This window comes from Sinohyriopsis cumingii, chromosome 1 (assembly GCF_028554795.1).
Source record: "Sinohyriopsis cumingii isolate HCF-2022 chromosome 1, ASM2855479v2, whole genome shotgun sequence".
Lineage (NCBI taxonomy): Eukaryota > Metazoa > Mollusca > Bivalvia > Unionida > Unionidae > Sinohyriopsis > Sinohyriopsis cumingii.
Window position 1 is genome coordinate 74,784,218 of NC_142961.1, and position 17,780 is coordinate 74,801,997.

A 17,780-nucleotide genomic window follows, 5' to 3' on the forward strand; every position below is an offset into this window, starting at 1 on the left:
CTGCATAGACCCTGATATGCCTTCACATAATGTTTCATTGATGAGTCCTAACAAGCTGCATAGACCCTGATCTGCCTCTACATGCTGTTTCATTGATTAGTCCTACCAAGCTGCATAAACCCTGATATGCCTACACATAATGTTTCATTGAATAGTCCTAACAAGCTGCATAGACCCTGATCTGCCTCCATATGCTGTTTCATTGATTAGTCCTAACAAGCTGCATAGACCCTGATCTGCCTTCACATATAATGTTTCATTGATGAGTCCTAACAAGCTGCATATACCCTGACCTGCCTTCACGTAATGCTTCATTGATTAGTCCTAACAAGCTGCATAGACCCTGATCTGCCTTCACCTAATGCTTCATTGAATAGTCCTAACAAGCTGCATTGACCCTGATATGCCTTCACATAATGTTTCATTGATTAGTCCTAACAAGCTGCATAGATCCAGGTCTGCCATTATGCTTTGGTACATCTTTGTCTGCACAGTTTGTAGTTGGATCCAACTTATAAGCTAGTATAGATGGTAAGTATCAAGTTTAAAGAAAAAATATATTTTGTCAAAAATGATAAATTACTTGTCTTAATTACCTGTCACATTTTGTTTACATAATGTAGCATAGGTTATAGGTTCAGCTACTGCCAATAAATTTCAAGTTAACATATCATTCATTTGATGAACAGATTAATTCTCCAGAGTTATGTTACTATTCTTTGATTGAAAATGTTTGGTCAAAATGTGGGTGTTGAGTCAAAACTGGTTACTGTTGTCAAACCTTTGCAAGCAAATTTTAAGTTGTCAATTCATTCCATATTGAATTGAGATACAGTTATTGATGATGTCATAAGATATGTACATTTTAAGAATTTGAATGGTGAACCTCATGTTACATTTAGAGATCATTTAGATGTAGTTATACCTTATGCAGTTTGCAGTCCACCATGTTGTTGATTACACTGGATTACTGTGTTATTGTAGATCTAAATAATGAAAATAACAATACTTTTTAGGTCTTCAATGCAGTAGTGAAAGGCAGAATATGGTTTGGTCATTGTCAGTCTGTCTTTTCAGTTTTCTGTCTGCACATCAGTACACTAGTCCCAAATCCATTTTAATGTTAACATGAATACAACTGTCCCAAATCCATTTAGTGTCATCATCAGTACACCTGTCCCAAATCCATGTTAGTGTCTCCATCAAAATGCCTTTCCCAACTCCATTTTAATGTCATCATCAATACATCTGTCCCAAATCCATTTTAATGTCAACATCAATATGCCTGTCCCAAATCCATTTAGTGTCAACATCAATACACCTGTCCCAAATCCATTTAGTGTCAGCTTCAATACTCCTGTCCCAAATCCATCTAGTATCAACTTCAGTTCGCCTGTCCAAAATCCACTTAGTGTCAACATAATACATCTGTCCCAAATCCATATTTGTGTCTCCATCAGTTTGCCTTTCCCAACTCCATTTTAATATCAACATCAATATACCTGTCCCAACTCAATTTTAATGTCAACATAGTATGTCTGTCCCAACTCCATTTTAATGTCAACATCAATACGCCTGTCTCAAATCCATTTTAATGTCTTGGCACAAACCTGTTAAACTTAGAATTCTCACACTTTATCATGGTCATAAGTAGATAAACTAATTAGATCTTCAGGCCATTGCAGTAGTTTTCCAGATATTTGTTACATATTGTTAAACTGTTTGACTTTGTTTGTTTAATACAAAAATGTTGTTAGCATGGTTGAACAAAAACCACTTGAGATATATATGTACTTATGAAAATTGGTATGCTTGTTTGCATGCATATTCAGATGACATGTATTTATAATTATTGCAGTATTTACATTTATCAAAGTTTGTTCTTTTTTTTTTTTATTATTTAGGTCTGCAGTTGGGGAAAATCATTTTATAGGTACAAATCTAATTGACCTTTAATAATGGTCGGTTCTTGTGGAAGAAACTGTTAGTCATTCATTCTTTGTAATTGAATATATATAGGGTTCGAGTTACCATATATACTCACTTATGAGTCAAACTGCACAGACCCAAATATGATGTTGCATACTGTGCTGGCAGATCTTGGTCTGTGCAGTTTGTTAGCATTAGTCAGTAAAACAACTAAAATATACCCAAATCTGCAGGCACCTCATAATATGGCAGGTCAGGAGCTTTGTTGTTTGTAATTTGACTACATAGAAGCAAGTATTGATGGTATTCATTAAACCAATTATGGATGAGTCCAGCAGTCCAGAGCTTTTAGTCTAATGGCCAGCATGTGTAAATGACTTTTGTTCAAGAGGTCTTGAATCCAATCCTTACAGATTTTTTCTTTCCTGTTGAGTAAGTCAGATTTATAAACCTTGCTGTATTTAACAAGTTGTTGACGTGAACTTTGCTGTACCTTTGCTTTAACATAAACCTTGTGAAGTTGTAAGTTTAAAACTTTTGAATAAAAGATATTCTGTTGTGTATGGCAGGGTTTGCAAATCCTACAGAGTTTGTCTCTTGGACCAGTTAAGATTTGGGCCATTAAGGTTGCTGGTTTATTAATCCGACCATGTAATGCAGGACAACGACCAAAACAAATAATTAGAACTTAAAATATACACCTTGCTTTTTTATTTGAAAATGCAAGAATAGTAGATCAAAAGTTTGATACAGCAAGGTTTATGAGCTGTGGTCTACTGGTCTTACAGGTCTTGACAACCCTTTGTTGTGTCAGTGTGGGTATGTGAGAGTTTTGACTGCTTTAAGAAAAAGTCAACCCTTTGTTGTGTCAGTGTGGGTATGTGAGAGTTTTGACTGCTTTAAGAAATAAGTCAACCCTTTGTTGTGTCAGTGTGGGTATGTGAGAGTTTTGACTGCTTTAAGAAATAAGTCAACCCTTTGTTGTGTCATTGTGGGTATGTGAGAGTTTTGACTGCTTTAAGAAAAAGTCAACCCTTTGTTGTGTCAGTGTGGGTATGTGAGAGTTTTGACAGCTTTAAGAAATAAGTCAACCCTTTGTTGTGTCAGTGTGGGTATGTGAGAGTTTTGACAGCTTTAAGAAATAAGTCAACCCTTTGTTGTGTCATTGTGGGTATGTGAGAGTTTTGACTGCTTTAAGACAAAGTCAACCCTTTATTGTGTCAGTGTGGGTATGTGAGAGTTTTGACTGCTTTAAGAAAAAGTCAACCCTTTGTTGTGTCAGTGTGGGTATGTGAGAGTTTTGACTGCTTTAAGAAAAAGTCAGCCTTTGTTGTGTCAGTGTGGGTATGTGAGAGTTTTGACTGCTTTAAGAAAAAGTCAACCCTTTGTTGTGTCAGTGTGGGTAAGTGAGAGTTTTGACTGCTTTAAGAAAAAGTCAACCCTTTGTTGTGTCAGTGTGGGTATGTGAGAGTTTTGACTGCTTTAAGAAATAAGTCAACCCTTTGTTGTGTCAGTGTGGGTATGTGAGAGTTTTGACAGCTTTAAGAAAAAGTCAACCCTTTGTTGTGTCATTGTGGGTATGTGAGAGTTTTGACTGCTTTAAGAAAAAGTCAACCCTTTGTTGTGTCAATGTGGGTGTGTGAGAGTTTTGACAGCTTTAAGAAAAAGTCAACCCTTTGTTGTGTCAGTGTGGGTATGTGAGAGTTTTGACTGCTTTAAGAAAAAGTCAACCCTTTGTTGTGTCAATGTGGGTATGTGAGAGTTTTGACTGCTTTAAGAAAAAGTCAACCCTTTGTTGTGTCAGTGTTGGTATGTGAGAATTTTGACTGCTTTAAGAAATAAGTCAACCCTTTGTTGTGTCAGTACAGGTATATGGAGAGTTTTGACTGCTTTAAGAAATAAGTCAACCCTTTGTTGTGTCAGTGTGGGTATGTGGAGAGTTTTGACTGCATTAAGAAATAAGTCAACCCTTTGTTGTGTCAATACAGGTGTGTGGAGAGTTTTGACTGCTTTAAGAAAAAGTCAACCCTTTGTTGTGTCAATGTGGGTATGTGAGAGTTTTGACTGCTTTAAGAAAAAGTCAACCCTTTGTTGTGTCAATGTGGGTATGTGAGAGTTTTGACTGCTTTAAGAAAAAGTCAACCCTTTGTTGTGTCAGTGTTGGTATGTGAGAATTTTGACTGCTTTAAGAAATAAGTCAACCCTTTGTTGTGTCAATACAGGTGTGTGGAGAGTTTTGACTGCTTTAAGAAAAAGTCAACCCCTTGTTGTGTCAATACAGGTGTGTGGAGAGTTTTGACTGCTTTAAGAAAAAGTCAACCCTTTGTTGTGTCAGTGTGGGTATGTGGAGAGTTTTGACTGCTTTAAGAAATAAGTCAATCATTTGTTGTGTCAGTACAGGTGTGTGGAGAGTTTTGACTGCTTTAAGAAAATGTCAACCCTTTGTTGTGTCAGTGTGGGTATGTGGAGAGTTTTGACTGCTTTAAGAAATAAGTCAACCCTTTGTTGTGTCAGTACAGGTGTGTGGAGAGTTTTGACTGCTTTAAGAAAAAGTCAACCCTTTGTTGTGTCAGTGTGGGTATGTGGAGAGTTTTGACTGCTTTAAGAAATAAGTCAACCCTTTGTTGTGTCAGTACAGGTGTGTGGAGAGTTTTGACTGCTTTAAGAAATAAGTCAACCCTTTGTTGTGTCATTGTGGGTATGTGGAGAGTTTTGACTGCATTAAGAAATAAGTCAACCCTTTGTTGTGTCAATACAGGTGTGTGGAGAGTTTTGACTGCTTTAAGAAAAAGTCAACCCTTTGTTGTGTCAGTGTGGGTATGTGAGAGTTTTGACTGCTTTAAGAAATAAGTCAACCCTTTGTTGTGTCAATACAGGTGTGTGGAGAGTTTTGACTGCTTTAAGAAAAAGTCAACCCTTTGTTGTGTCAGTGTGGGTATGTGAGAGTTTTGACTGCTTTAAGAAATAAGTCAACCCTTTGTTGTGTCAGTGTGGGTATGTGGAGAGTTTTGACTCCTTTAAGAAAAAGTCAACCCATTGTTGTGTCAGTGTGGGTATGTGGAGAGTTTTGACTGCTTTAAGAAAAAGTCAACCCTTTGTTGTGTCAATACAGGTGTGTGGAGAGTTTTGACTGCTTTAAGAAATAAGTCAACCATTTGTTGTGTCAATACAGGTGTGTGGAGAGTTTTGACTGCTTTAAGAAATAAGTCAACCCATTCTTGTGTCAATACAGGTGTGTGGAGAGTTTTGACTGCTTTAAGAAATAAGTCAACCCTTTCTTGTGTCAATACAGGTGTGTGGAGAGTTTTGACTGCTTTAAGAAAAAGTCAGCCCTTTCTTGTGTCAATACAGGTGTGTGGAGAGTTTTGACTGCTTTAAGAAATAAGTCAACCCTTTGTTGTGTCAATACAGGTGTGTGGAGCGTTTTGACTGCTTTAAGAAATAAGTCAACCCTTTCTTGTGTCAATACAGGTGTGTGGAGAGTTTTGACTGCTTTAAAAAATAAGTCAATCATTTGTTGTGTCAGTGTGGGTATGTGGAGAGTTTTTAAGAAATAAGTCAACCCTTTGTTGTGTCAATACAGGTGTGTGGAGAGTTTTGACTGCTTTAAGAAATAAGTCAATCATTTGTTGTGTCAATACAGGTGTTGGAGAGTTTTGACTGGTTTAAGAAAAGGTCAACCCTTTGTTGTGTCAATACAGGTGTGTGGAGAGTTTTGACTGCTTTAAGAAATAAGTCAACCATTTGTTGTGTGTGTGGGTATGTGGAGAGTTTTGACTGCATTAAGAAATAAGTCAACCCTTTGTTGTGTCAATACAGGTGTGTGGAGAGTTTTGACTGCTTTAAGAAAAAGTCAACCCTTTGTTGTGTCAATGTGGGTATGTGAGAGTTTTGACTGCTTTAAGAAAAAGTCAACCCTTTGTTGTGTCAATGTGGGTATGTGAGAGTTTTGACTGCTTTAAGAAATAAGTTAACCCTTTGTTGTGTCAGTACAGGTGTTGGAGAGTTTTGACTGCTTTAAGAAAAGGTCAACCCTTTGTTGTGTCAATACAGGTGTGTGGAGAGCTTTGACTGCTTTAAGAAAGAAGTCAACCCTTTGTTGTGTCTGTGGGTATGTGGAGAGTTTTGACTGCTTTAAGAAAAAGTCAACCCTTTGTTGTGTCAATGTGGGTATGTGGAGCGTTTTGACTGCTTTAAGAAATAAGTTAACCCTTTGTTGTGTCAGTACAGGTGTTGGAGAGTTTTGACTGCTTTAAGAAAAGGTCAACCCTTTGTTGTGTCAATACAGGTGTGTGGAGAGCTTTGACTGCTTTAAGAAAGAAGTCAACCCTTTGTTGTGTCTGTGGGTATGTGGAGAGTTTTGACTGCTTTAAGAAAAAGTCAACCCTTTGTTGTGTCAGTGTGGGTATGTGAGAGTTTTAACTGCTTTAAGAAATAAGTCAATCATTTGTTGTGTCAGTGTGGGTATGTGGAGAGTTTTGACTGCTTTAAGAAAAAGTTAACCCTTTGTTGTGTCAGTACAGGTGTGTGGAGAGCTTTGACTGCTTTAAGAAATAAGTCAATCATTTTGTTGTGTCATTGTGGGTATGTGGAGAGTTTTGATTGCTTTAAGAAAAAGTCAACCCTTTGTTGTGTCAATACAGGTGTGTGGAGAGTTTTGAATGCTTTAAGAAAAAGTCAGTTGTTTGTTGTGTCAATGCATGGGTCTGGAGAGTTTTGACAGCTTTAAGAAATAAGCCAGGCTTGGGTATTGTATTATTAAGTTAGTAATATTCAGGAACTTAGCTCTGGATTAAAGAAGTGGTGGTGGAAGTGAAGTGAAAGAGTTATTTGATTCCATTTTCTGGCCAGTCTAGTTTGTCTGCACCTTTGAGATTTAGTTGTCTGTGTGCCTGGCTTCATTGCTGCTGGAAGTCTTAAGTTAGATCTTGTGCCATAGTTAGCTTTCTACTGCTACTGAATCTTTTTACTGAGTTGACTAATCCAAAATTTATAAGTATGTCAGTCTGATCAGTTTTCTGCAGTAGTAGCTCATGCTTTTGAGTCTACAGTTTCTGGGACTTCAGTTTTGTACATAATATACTCTGTTTGGTTTTGAAGCGTTAGATGTCCATTTTCCAAATCCCGCTGTGTGATCTAATGAAAGAGGTATGAATGAAAAATTATAATTTAATGATAGGTTTAATAATAATAATAATATAAATAATAATAATAATAATAATAATGTCTTTATTTAAAGAGGGTAATTCTACTAATTAAATACTAATCTCCCTTGAGGTTCTCTCTCTCTGTGTGTGTATATATATATATATATATATATATATATATAGAGAGAGAGAGAGAGAGAGAGATCTTCCTAAATTTTAGGGGCCATCAAAAAAATTGTAGGGGCCAAGTATTATATTAATAAACCATATGGAGAAAAACAATATATTTTGTTTTGTCAGATAGGGTGTCCATTTAGAAAGGAATTCAGTTTATCTGTATGGTATACCTTTCTTTAACACTGACCTACTCTAATATTACCCTTTAGCATTGATGCCAATTATGGCTGTTTATTTGTTGTATTTTTCAGCCAGTGTATATGCCCACAGCAGAAGAAGCATATGATTTCTTCACACGTAATTTTGAACCAGAACTAGTAGAAGAGCCAGTGGTTGAGAAGGCAGACACAGAGGAGGAGGAGAAAAAAAAGAAAGAAAAAAGTGAAGGAGATGGGGAGGAGAAAAAAGAAGGAGAGGAGGAGACAAAGGAAAAGAAAGAGGGAGAAGAAGAGGAAAAAAAGGAGGGTGAAGAAGTCAGTATATAATTTGCAGTCATATATATGATTTTCTTTTATATCCAAAATCCATCTATTTGTTAAGCTGAGCTATTTTTGCATCATTGTAACAAATATTGTCAAGTGTATAGTTTTCATAATGTTCCATTCATTTGCTTTAAGTGCAGACTGCTACTTGAGAAGTTACTGCATGAATCCTTGTATAAGGTACACTGACATATGAGTATGAATCCTTGTATAGTACACCCAAATATGAGTATGAATCCTTGTATAAGGTACACCCAAATATGAGTATGAATCCTTGTATAAGGTACACCCAAATATGAGTATGAATCCTTGTATAAGGTACAGTTTGGTATGTGCATGAATCCTTGTATTAGGTACACGATGATATGAGTGTGAATCCTTTTACAAGGTACACCAAGGTATGGGCATGAATCCTTGTATAAGGTACACTGCAATATGAGCACGAATCCTTGTAAAGGCACACTGCAATATGAGCATGAATCCTTGTATAAGATACACTGCAATATGAGCATGAATCCTTGTATAAGGTACACTGCAATATGAACATGAATCCTTGTATAAGGTACACTGCAATATGAGCATGAATCCTTGTATAAGGTACACTGCAATATGAGCATGAATCCTTGTATAAGGTACATGGAAGTATGAACATGAGTCCTTGTACAAGATACACTGCCATGTGAACATGAAATCTTGGTTAAGGTAAACCAAGATATGAGCATGAATCCTTGTCTAATGTACACCAAGATATGGGTATGAATCCTTGTATAAGGTACACCAATATATGGGTATGAATCCTTATATAAGGTACACCAAGATATGGGTATAAATCCTTGTATAAGGTACACCAAGATATGAATATCCTTGCATAAAGTAAACTGAGATATGAATGGCATAGACCTATGTCTGATACAACATAATGAACCAGCAGATCTGGCCCTTAATTCTAGAAACTTTTTAAGCATTCAGGTTCAAGCTCAAAGTCCCAATACTTTGACAGTCTGTGACTTAATTTTGATTATATTTAAAACTATAGAACTGTCGAGATTTCCTTAACCAGAGTTATCTTCCAGGTTGCAGAATTTCACTGATCTAGATGTACTCCAGTATGATAACTTATTTTGGGGCCTTGAGCTTGATGATCATGTTACTCATGAGTATGGACAGTGGTCCACTGTTCTCAAATTTCGTTTCACACAAACCTCAGGCTCAGACTCTGAAAAAGTTAAGTTCTTATAATTTTGAATCACAGAACTTCAGGATCTTCTTAACTTAGTTTCGTCTACTTGCATCTTAAATTTAAATTACAAAGGCATATACCAAAGATCACTTCTTATTTTGGGGTTTGGAGTTTGAGCTTGAGTTTCTTGTTTAAAAGGTGTCATGAGTATGGTCCTGATATCTATACTGTTTGTATCTCTACTGATCATAGACTAGATATGGTCCTGGTATCTATACTATTTGTATCTCTGCTGATCATAGACTAGATATGGTCCCAGTATCTATACTATTTGTATCTCTACTGATCATAGACTAGATATGGTCCCAGTACCTATGCTATTTGTATCTCTACTGATCATAGACTAGAAGAACTTACAGAAGGCATGTTGTCAATCATCCTTTGTTCATCCATCTATTAGCACAAGTTTGTTATTGCTAATTATAAACTACTTTGAAGGCTTGCCTTGATATTTTACACACACAAACATTATTACTCAAAAATATCATATGGTTTCAACACACCAAAGTTGAAAGTAGAAATCTCCCTCTCTTGAATTACTGGAAATTCTTTTCAGTCAGTAGAGTGACACTCTCTTTTTAGATTTTGTTTGTACATCCTACCCAATTAAGACACAGCTTTGCATGTGGCACACATCCTCCTCCTGCAAGCTCAGCCCAATGCACCCTTCTGTATGATGTGACAGGCAACTAATGGAGACAGTAGCTGTAGTGGAGCAGTGGTTTGGGGGGTGTGGTTTTGAATTCTTTGATTGGACTGGCCTGGATTGGCTACCATACTGTGTCCTTGGGCAAGGCACTTTACTCCAGTTATTTAGACATGAAATAAACTTCCTATTCTGTGTTGTAAAATATGAACCAAACCAAGTAAAACACTTCAGTATAAGCCGGTCTCATTTACTGTTTGGTACATTAAAGGTCACCAGCCATACTCCAACATTTTTCATTTTACATCAGATTTGCATTACATGAATCATAGTAGTTACACTCGCACAAAAAGAATAAAAAGATTGTCAAGTGTAAAGAAGAAATAATAATTTAATTACTCGAAATAGAAGTATACAATGCTGTTACTTCCCCTTAGCTATGATTTCCCACCTATAGAGGATGCCAACTGGAAATGATGTACATTTATCCCCATAAGATGAAGTACAGGCTTCTTGTTGTTGGAAAATAAAATACTATGGACAGGGAGGAACATTTAGATGAAACTATTGAGAACTAATTTACTGTTCAGCCTTATATTGATATGTGTGCACGATGCACTAGATTGTGTTACTGTTCCATTGTTTCAATTTATTTTAAAAATTTCCATTAATACTGGCATAAAGGAATCAATACTGGCTTCCCTATGTCAGCTGACTTTGTAAAAAAAAAAAAAGAAATCGGCACACTTAAAAGAATCCAAAGGAACCAAAGTTGGCTTTTTGATGTTGGCTGACTTCATAAAAAGAAATTGGCACACTTAAAAGAATCCAAAGTCACTTTCCGGGGTTGGCTTGCTTTTTAGTAAAATAACTTTAGTATTTGATATCCTGTCACTAAGTTTAAGCAATGAGTTTATTGCTCGCAGCTAGTTGTGTTTATTTATCACCCGGGATTCTATTTGCATGCCATTGGTAATCATAATTGACCCAAATGGGCATTGATCTTGGCAATGTACATAGTATACACAGTAATAACTTGCTTTAATAATACTTTTGTAACCCATGCCTGCAAAAAGATTATCATTTGCACTCACAGTGAATGTATTTTCAAATAGTGATTTTTATTTGCGAGATACCATCTTATAGTTAACCTGGATACAATTCAGTCTTGGTCATTTTGCACCTTTTTAATGTATCATGCATGAATAGCAGGTGCCTTCAAGCAATTGGGTGATATTGTCCATTTCATTTGTGATTTTGTTATCTGACATAAGCGATACACACTACAGTAAGGATGCATATGCCAGCCAGCATCCGCTACGTGTACTGAGTTCATAAATATACTTTTATCTTTAATAAATTTTGCATGATGAAAAAAAGGAATAAATGATAACAATGTAAGGTTTGTTTCTTTCATTTTATTTTCAAGTAAGTGTTTTGTTTATCTATTTTATTGTAGTTGGGGGGCACAAGTTCAACATAAAATTATTTCATTTCTTAAGTCTTGGGACATATACCTTGATGCAAAAAAGTTTCACTATGGTATTTAAAGTGTTGGTATAAAGCAAATTCATATACCAATACTGTCGGTATATCAAATTGTGATCCGCCCATGGCGCAATAATAAGAATATATAAATATTCTTTCAGCAGCAGGCCTATAGATCAATGATGAATTTCCAAACATAGCATCATTAATGATGTATGAAAATGACGATAAAAAGTATTAATAGTCCCCGTTTTCTAAAAGAATTTAACATGGTACTTAATTTCATCGCAGTCCATTGTTTTCTTATGTTCCCCTCTCATCTATCATGCATAAGGGGCAGCATATGCAGAAATATGGAGTAAGAGAGAAAAACAGTTTGGGTTTGATGAAAACCTTACAACTGAACTTGCACCAAGTAACCTAGAAGAATATGGTTCGTCAGTTATGAGACACACATACTGTAATGTATTACACATACTGTAATGTATTACACATGCTGTAATGTATTTAATGTTTCATTGTTGTTGTTTCTTAAACTTATTATAATGTTCTAAAAATTAATTAATATTATTAATTAAATGTGAAAATTCCAAATGGCACCCACCACCCCCATTACCTGGTTCTCTCTCTCTCTCTCTCTCTCTCTCTGGATGATCGTAGCAAGATACAGGTGAAAATACATGAAAATACAAGCATTGAGGATTTTTGCTTGTGTCATACAACAATGTCTCTGGACCTATGAATGGTATAAATGGTACAAATTTCCCATCCCTCACTCTATTCGATCCCGTAGCTTCAATCCACCTTTTTTCTGGTAAACAGAGTCTTTCGAAAAAAGAAATAACCCAATCGTCCCATCATGACTCTTTTGGCTACATCCATATGCAACACAGTGCACCATATTTGCTGTACAAAAGTATGGTTGTAAGATATATAGCATAGACATTTACGTAGGGAAATTAAACACTTGAATGGCTAGGTTGAATAGAGGGAGATTGTTGTTGTTGTTGTTGTTCTAGGGTTTAACGCCATTTTTCAGCACAAGATAGGCTATACATGGTGGCCAGTATAACTGGTGGAGGAAGAACCCTGGAAAACCCAGGGAAGAACCACTGACCCACAAGAAGCTACTGACAGGCTTTCCCACATACCCATGCTAGCCGATACTTGGACTCGAACCCATGCAGACAGAGGTGAGATGGCAGTGATCCGGAACGGTGAGCGCTTTAGACCACTCAGCCACTCAGGGCCTCGAATAGAGGGAGAAATGTATGTCATATCTGTTTTTGGCATGTGGAAACTACTGATTGTTTAGAGAGATTGCCGAATAATTTTTTTTCATTTAAAAAAGCAGAGTTTTAAGTTTAATTAAACATTTTTATGGTGTGCATACATAACAAATGCATTTTTTAATGACTATAATAATATCACATGTTTGTACAATATATGTGGCCAGTGACCTTTAAGGATCCCATAAATCAGGTTTTAGCAAGGGATCACTACATTAAAGTTTCTTCTTAAACTCCATCCTTTTAAGTTTATGATTGTTATCCTTTCAGGAGACAACATCCAAGAAGGAAAAGAAAGAGAAACCTGAAGGTAAAATCTATGAGTAATACAGGAAAATGTATGTTATCTTATGATGTAAAATGTTAGGCAGTTATCATTCTTCAGGTACTAATTTGGTTTTATGTTTACTTTTCCATACTTTTAGCATTTTGTTTAATATAACATATGTGAATCAGGTTTAAAACACACCCCACATTGGCCTTGATGTAATTTGGATTTAATTTTATTCATTTTGTTTGAAATGGTCCCTTTGTGAAGGACATTCATTTACACAAAATTTAAAGAAAAAAAAATCAGAATGATTTTTGTTTTGTTGCAGTGCTTTTTTTAGAGCATTTAAATTACCAGCATTCATTATTTAAGTTCTTCTAATGATCAGATTATTACAAATAAAAAGTAGCTTGAACATGAATGCAACAGTGTGTGAGTTTAGCTTGAGCTTGAATACAACACTGCATCTGTGTTGCTTGAGCATGAATACAGTACTCAGCATTAGTGTAGTTTGAGCATAAGTACAACACTGCACAAGACTAGCTTGAGCATGAATACAGCATCAATACAAAACTGCATTAGTGTGGCATGAATATGAATAAAATGCTGTGTAAATTGAGTACAACTTTATCTCTCTGCATTAGTGTTGTTTGAGCATAAATACAACTCTGCATCAGTGTAGCTTGAGCATAAATACAACACTGCATTAGTGTAGCTTGAGCATAAACACAACACAGCATTAGTGTAGTTTGAGCATGAATGCAACATTGCATTAGTATAGCTTGAGCATGAATACAACACTGCATTGGTGTAGCTTGAGCTTGGATAAAACACTGCATCTGTGTTGCTTGAGCATGAATACAGTAGTCAGCATTAGTGTAGTTGGAACATAAATACAACACAGCACAAGTCTAGGTTGAACATGAATACAGCATTGCATTATTATAACTTGAGCATGAATACAGCACTGCATTAGTGTAGCCTGAGCATGAATACAACACTGCATTAGTGTAACTTGAACATGAATACAACACTGCATTAGTGTAGCTTGAGCATAAATACAACACTGCAGTAGTGTAGCTTGAGTATAAATACAACAATGCATTAGTATAGCTTGAGCATGAATACGACACTGCAGTAGTGTAGCTTGAGCATGAATACAGCACTGCATTAGTGTAGCTTGAGCTTGGATAAAACACTGCATCTGTGTTGCTTGAGCATGAATACAGTACTCAGCATTAGTTTAGCTGGAACATAAATGCAACACAGCACAAGTCTAGCTTGAACATGAATACAACATTGCATTATTATAGCTTGAGCATGAATACAACACTGCATTAGTGTAGCTTGAACATAAATACAACACTGCATTAGTGTAGTTTGAGCATGAATACAACACTGCAGTAGTGTAGCTTGAGCATGAATGCAACACTGCAGTAGTGTAGCTTGAGCATGAATACAGCACTGCATTAGTGTAGCTTGAGCTTGGATAAAACACTGCATCTGTGTTGCTTGAGCATGAATACAGTACTCAGCATTAGTTTAGCTGGAACATAAATGCAACACCGCACAAGTCTAGCTTGAACATGAATACAACATTGCATTATTATAGCTTGAGCATGAATACAACACTGCATTAGTGTAGCTTGAGCATGAATACAACACTGCATTAGTGTAGCTTGAGCATGAATACAACACTGCAGTAGTGTAGCTTGAGCATGAATACAACACTGCAGTAGTGTAGCTTGAGCATGAATACAACATTGCAGTAGTGTAGCTTGAGCATGAATACAACATTGCATTAGTGTAGCTTGAGCATGAATACAACACTGCATTAGTGTAGCTTGAACTTGGATAAAACACTGCATCTGTGTTGCTTGAGCATGAATACAACACTGCATTAGTGTAGCTTGAGCATGAATACAACACTGCATTAGTGTAATGTTGAGTAGGAATAAAACACTGCCTTAATATAGCTTGAGCATGAAAACAACACTGCATTATTTGTTTGAACAGGAATACAAAATTGCTTTAGTATAACTTGAGTATAAATACAACTGCCATAGTGTAGTTTGAGAAGGAATACAATACACTGCATTAGCGTAGCTTGAGCATGAATGTATCAGTACATTTGTGTACACTCCCTTTGCAGCTGTATGAGCATTAATTTCATTTTGAATGTTGACAGTAATGTATATTGTATGAAATGATGCTGTTGTTATGACTGAAGTACAGCAAGATTTTGTTGTTGTTGCTAGTTACAAACTTGTATTAAATGGTCACCTGTGGCAAATACAAGTATACTCTTGATACAGGTGACTACTTAAGAAAGGCTGATTTTTTACAATAAGAGATCCAGAAAAACTGACTGTTTAAGACAATTGGTGTCTTAATAGAGGTTACTTTGAAAACAAGTCTGACTATACATCTTGATATTTTATCAGCAAAATGGAACCAGAAAAGTAAAATGATGAATCTTGATATTTTATCAGCAAAATGGAACCAGAAAAGTAAAATGATGAATCTTGATATTTTATCAGCAAAATGGAACCAGAAAAGTAAAATGATGCATTTTGATATTTTATCAGCAAAATGGAACCAGAAAAGTAAAATGATGAATCTTGATATTTTATCAGCAAAATGGAACCAGAAAAGTAAAATGATGCATTTTGATATTTTATCAGCAAAATGGAACCAGAAAAGTAAAATGATGAATCTTGATATTTTATCAGCAAAATGGAACCAGAAAAGTAAAATTATGAATCTTGATATTTTATCAGCAAAATGGAACCAGAAAACTAAAATGATGCATCTTGATATTTTATCAGCAAAATGGAACCAGAAAAGTAAAATGATGAATCTTGATATTTTATCAGCAAAATGGAACCAGAAAAGTAAAATGATGCATCTTGATATTTTATCAGCAAAATGGAACCAGAAAAGTAAAATGATGCATCTTGATATTTTATCAGCAAAATGGAACCAGAAAACTAAAATGATGAATCTTGATATTTTATCAGCAAAATGGAACCAGAAAAGTAAAATGATGCATCTTGATATTTTATCAGCAAAATGGAACCAGAAAACTAAAATGATGAATCTTGATATTTTATCAGCAAAATGGAACCAGAAAAGTAAAATGATGCATCTTGATATTTTATCAGCAAAATGGAACCAGAAAAGTAAAATGATGAATCTTGATATTTTATCAGCAAAATGGAACCAGAAAAGTAAAATGATGCATCTTGATATTTTATCAGCAAAATGGAACCAGAAAAGTAAAATGATGAAGTTTTGCAGAATCCTACTTTAAACAAATCTAGCCCAGTATTTTCAAAACTTTACAAGCAAGAAACTAAGTCTCCAAACAGTTAAATCAGATAAAATACATCTTATCCATTGAAAATTATACAGTTGAAAAGAAACAAAATTTGAGAAAATATGTAACTCAATAATTAATAAGTTTAAAATTATCCACAATTTCGGATTTAAACTTTAGTTTGAGTTTGTGTTAAAAAGTTTAAAGAATAACATTACTTAGTCATTCCATTATAAAACTATACTGGGCTGTAATTATCATTCACAGTTATTCTTACCAATTAAAAGGCAGAATTTGTTAATTTCTGGTAAGATTTTTAAGTGTGCAATAACATTTTTAGCTCAGAATAATCAGTAATGTTTTGTCATGGAGGAAGTCAGTTCCCATAGTAAAGCTTTTTGAGTAAGAAACTCAAGCTTGAGCTCAGAATATAAAAACTTGCACATTCTTTGACTTCGAAAGTTAGAAAGTATTACACTTTCAAGATCCACTGATGGAATCAGGTTGAAAAGTATATCATTACTAGTATCTCCTAATGGAATCAAGTATGCATAACACTTTCACTTAGAATAAAACCAAGTTAGAAAACAAAACACTTTTACTTAGGATAAAATCAAGTTAGAAAACAAAACACTTTCACTTAGGATGGAATCAAGTTAGAAAACAAAACACTTTCACTTTGGATAGAATCAAGTTAGAAAGCATAACCCTTTCACCTACGATAGAATCGGTTAGAAAGCACAACACTTTCACTTAGGATGGAATCAAGTTAGAAAGCTTAACACTTTCACTTAGGATAAAATCAAGTTAGAAAACAAAACACTTTCACTTAGGACAGGAATAAGTTAGAAAGCATAACACTTTCACTTAGGATAGAATCAAGTTAGAAAGCATAACACTTTCACTTAGGATAGAATCAAGTTAGAAATCAAAACACTTTCACTTAGGATAGAAATGAGTTAGAAAGCATAACACTTTCACTTAGGACGGAATCAGTTAGAAAGAATAACACTTTCACTTAGGTTAGAAATAAGTTAGAAAGCATTACACTTTCACTTAGGATGGAATCAGTTAGAAAGCATAACACTTTCACTTAGGATAGAAATAAGTTAGAAAGCATAACACTTTCACTTAGGATGGAATCAGTTAGAATAACACTTTCACTTAGGATAGAAATAAATTAGAAAGCATAACACTTTCACTTAGGATGGAATCAGTTAGAAAGAATAACACTTTCACTTAGGATAGAAATAAGTTAGAAAGCATAACACTTTCACTTAGGATAGAAATAAAGTTAGAAAGCATAATACTTTCACTTAGGATAGAATCAAGTTAGAAAGCTTAACACTTTCACTTAGGATGGAATAAAGTTAGAAAGCTTAACACTTTCACTTAGGATAGAATCAAGTTAGAAAGCATAACACTTTCACTTAGGATGGAATCAAGTTAGAAAGCATAACACTTTCACTTAGGATAGAAATTAGTTAGAAAGCATAACACTTTCACTTAGGATAAAATCAAGTTAGAAAGCTTAACAATTTCACTTAGGATAAAATCAAGTTAGAAAACAAAACACTTTCACTTAGGATAGAAATAAGTTAGAAAGCAAAACACTTTCACTTAGGATAGAATCAAGTTAGAAAGCATAACACTTTCACTTAGGATGGAATCAGTTAGAAAGCATAACACTTTCACTGAGGATAGAAATAAGTTAGAAAGCACAACACTTTCACTTAGGATGGAATCAAGTTAGAAAGCATAACACTTTCACTTAGGATAGAAATAAGTTAGA

General features: G+C 35.1%; 1 protein-coding gene across 4 annotated transcripts in view; it reads left to right on the plus strand.

Moving 5' to 3' along the window:
* Window positions 1-17,780, plus strand: part of LOC149807134 (coiled-coil and C2 domain-containing protein 2A-like) — a 225,611-nt gene that overhangs the window by 51,637 nt on the left and 156,194 nt on the right. For all 4 annotated transcript variants that reach the window (XM_089962521.1, XM_089962530.1, XM_089962539.1 and 1 more), the window contains 2 exons: window positions 7,505-7,726; window positions 12,669-12,708. In XM_089962521.1, the coding sequence (XP_089818647.1) occupies window positions 7,505-7,726; window positions 12,669-12,708 (262 nt within the window). The remainder of the gene's footprint in view (window positions 1-7,504; window positions 7,727-12,668; window positions 12,709-17,780) is intronic.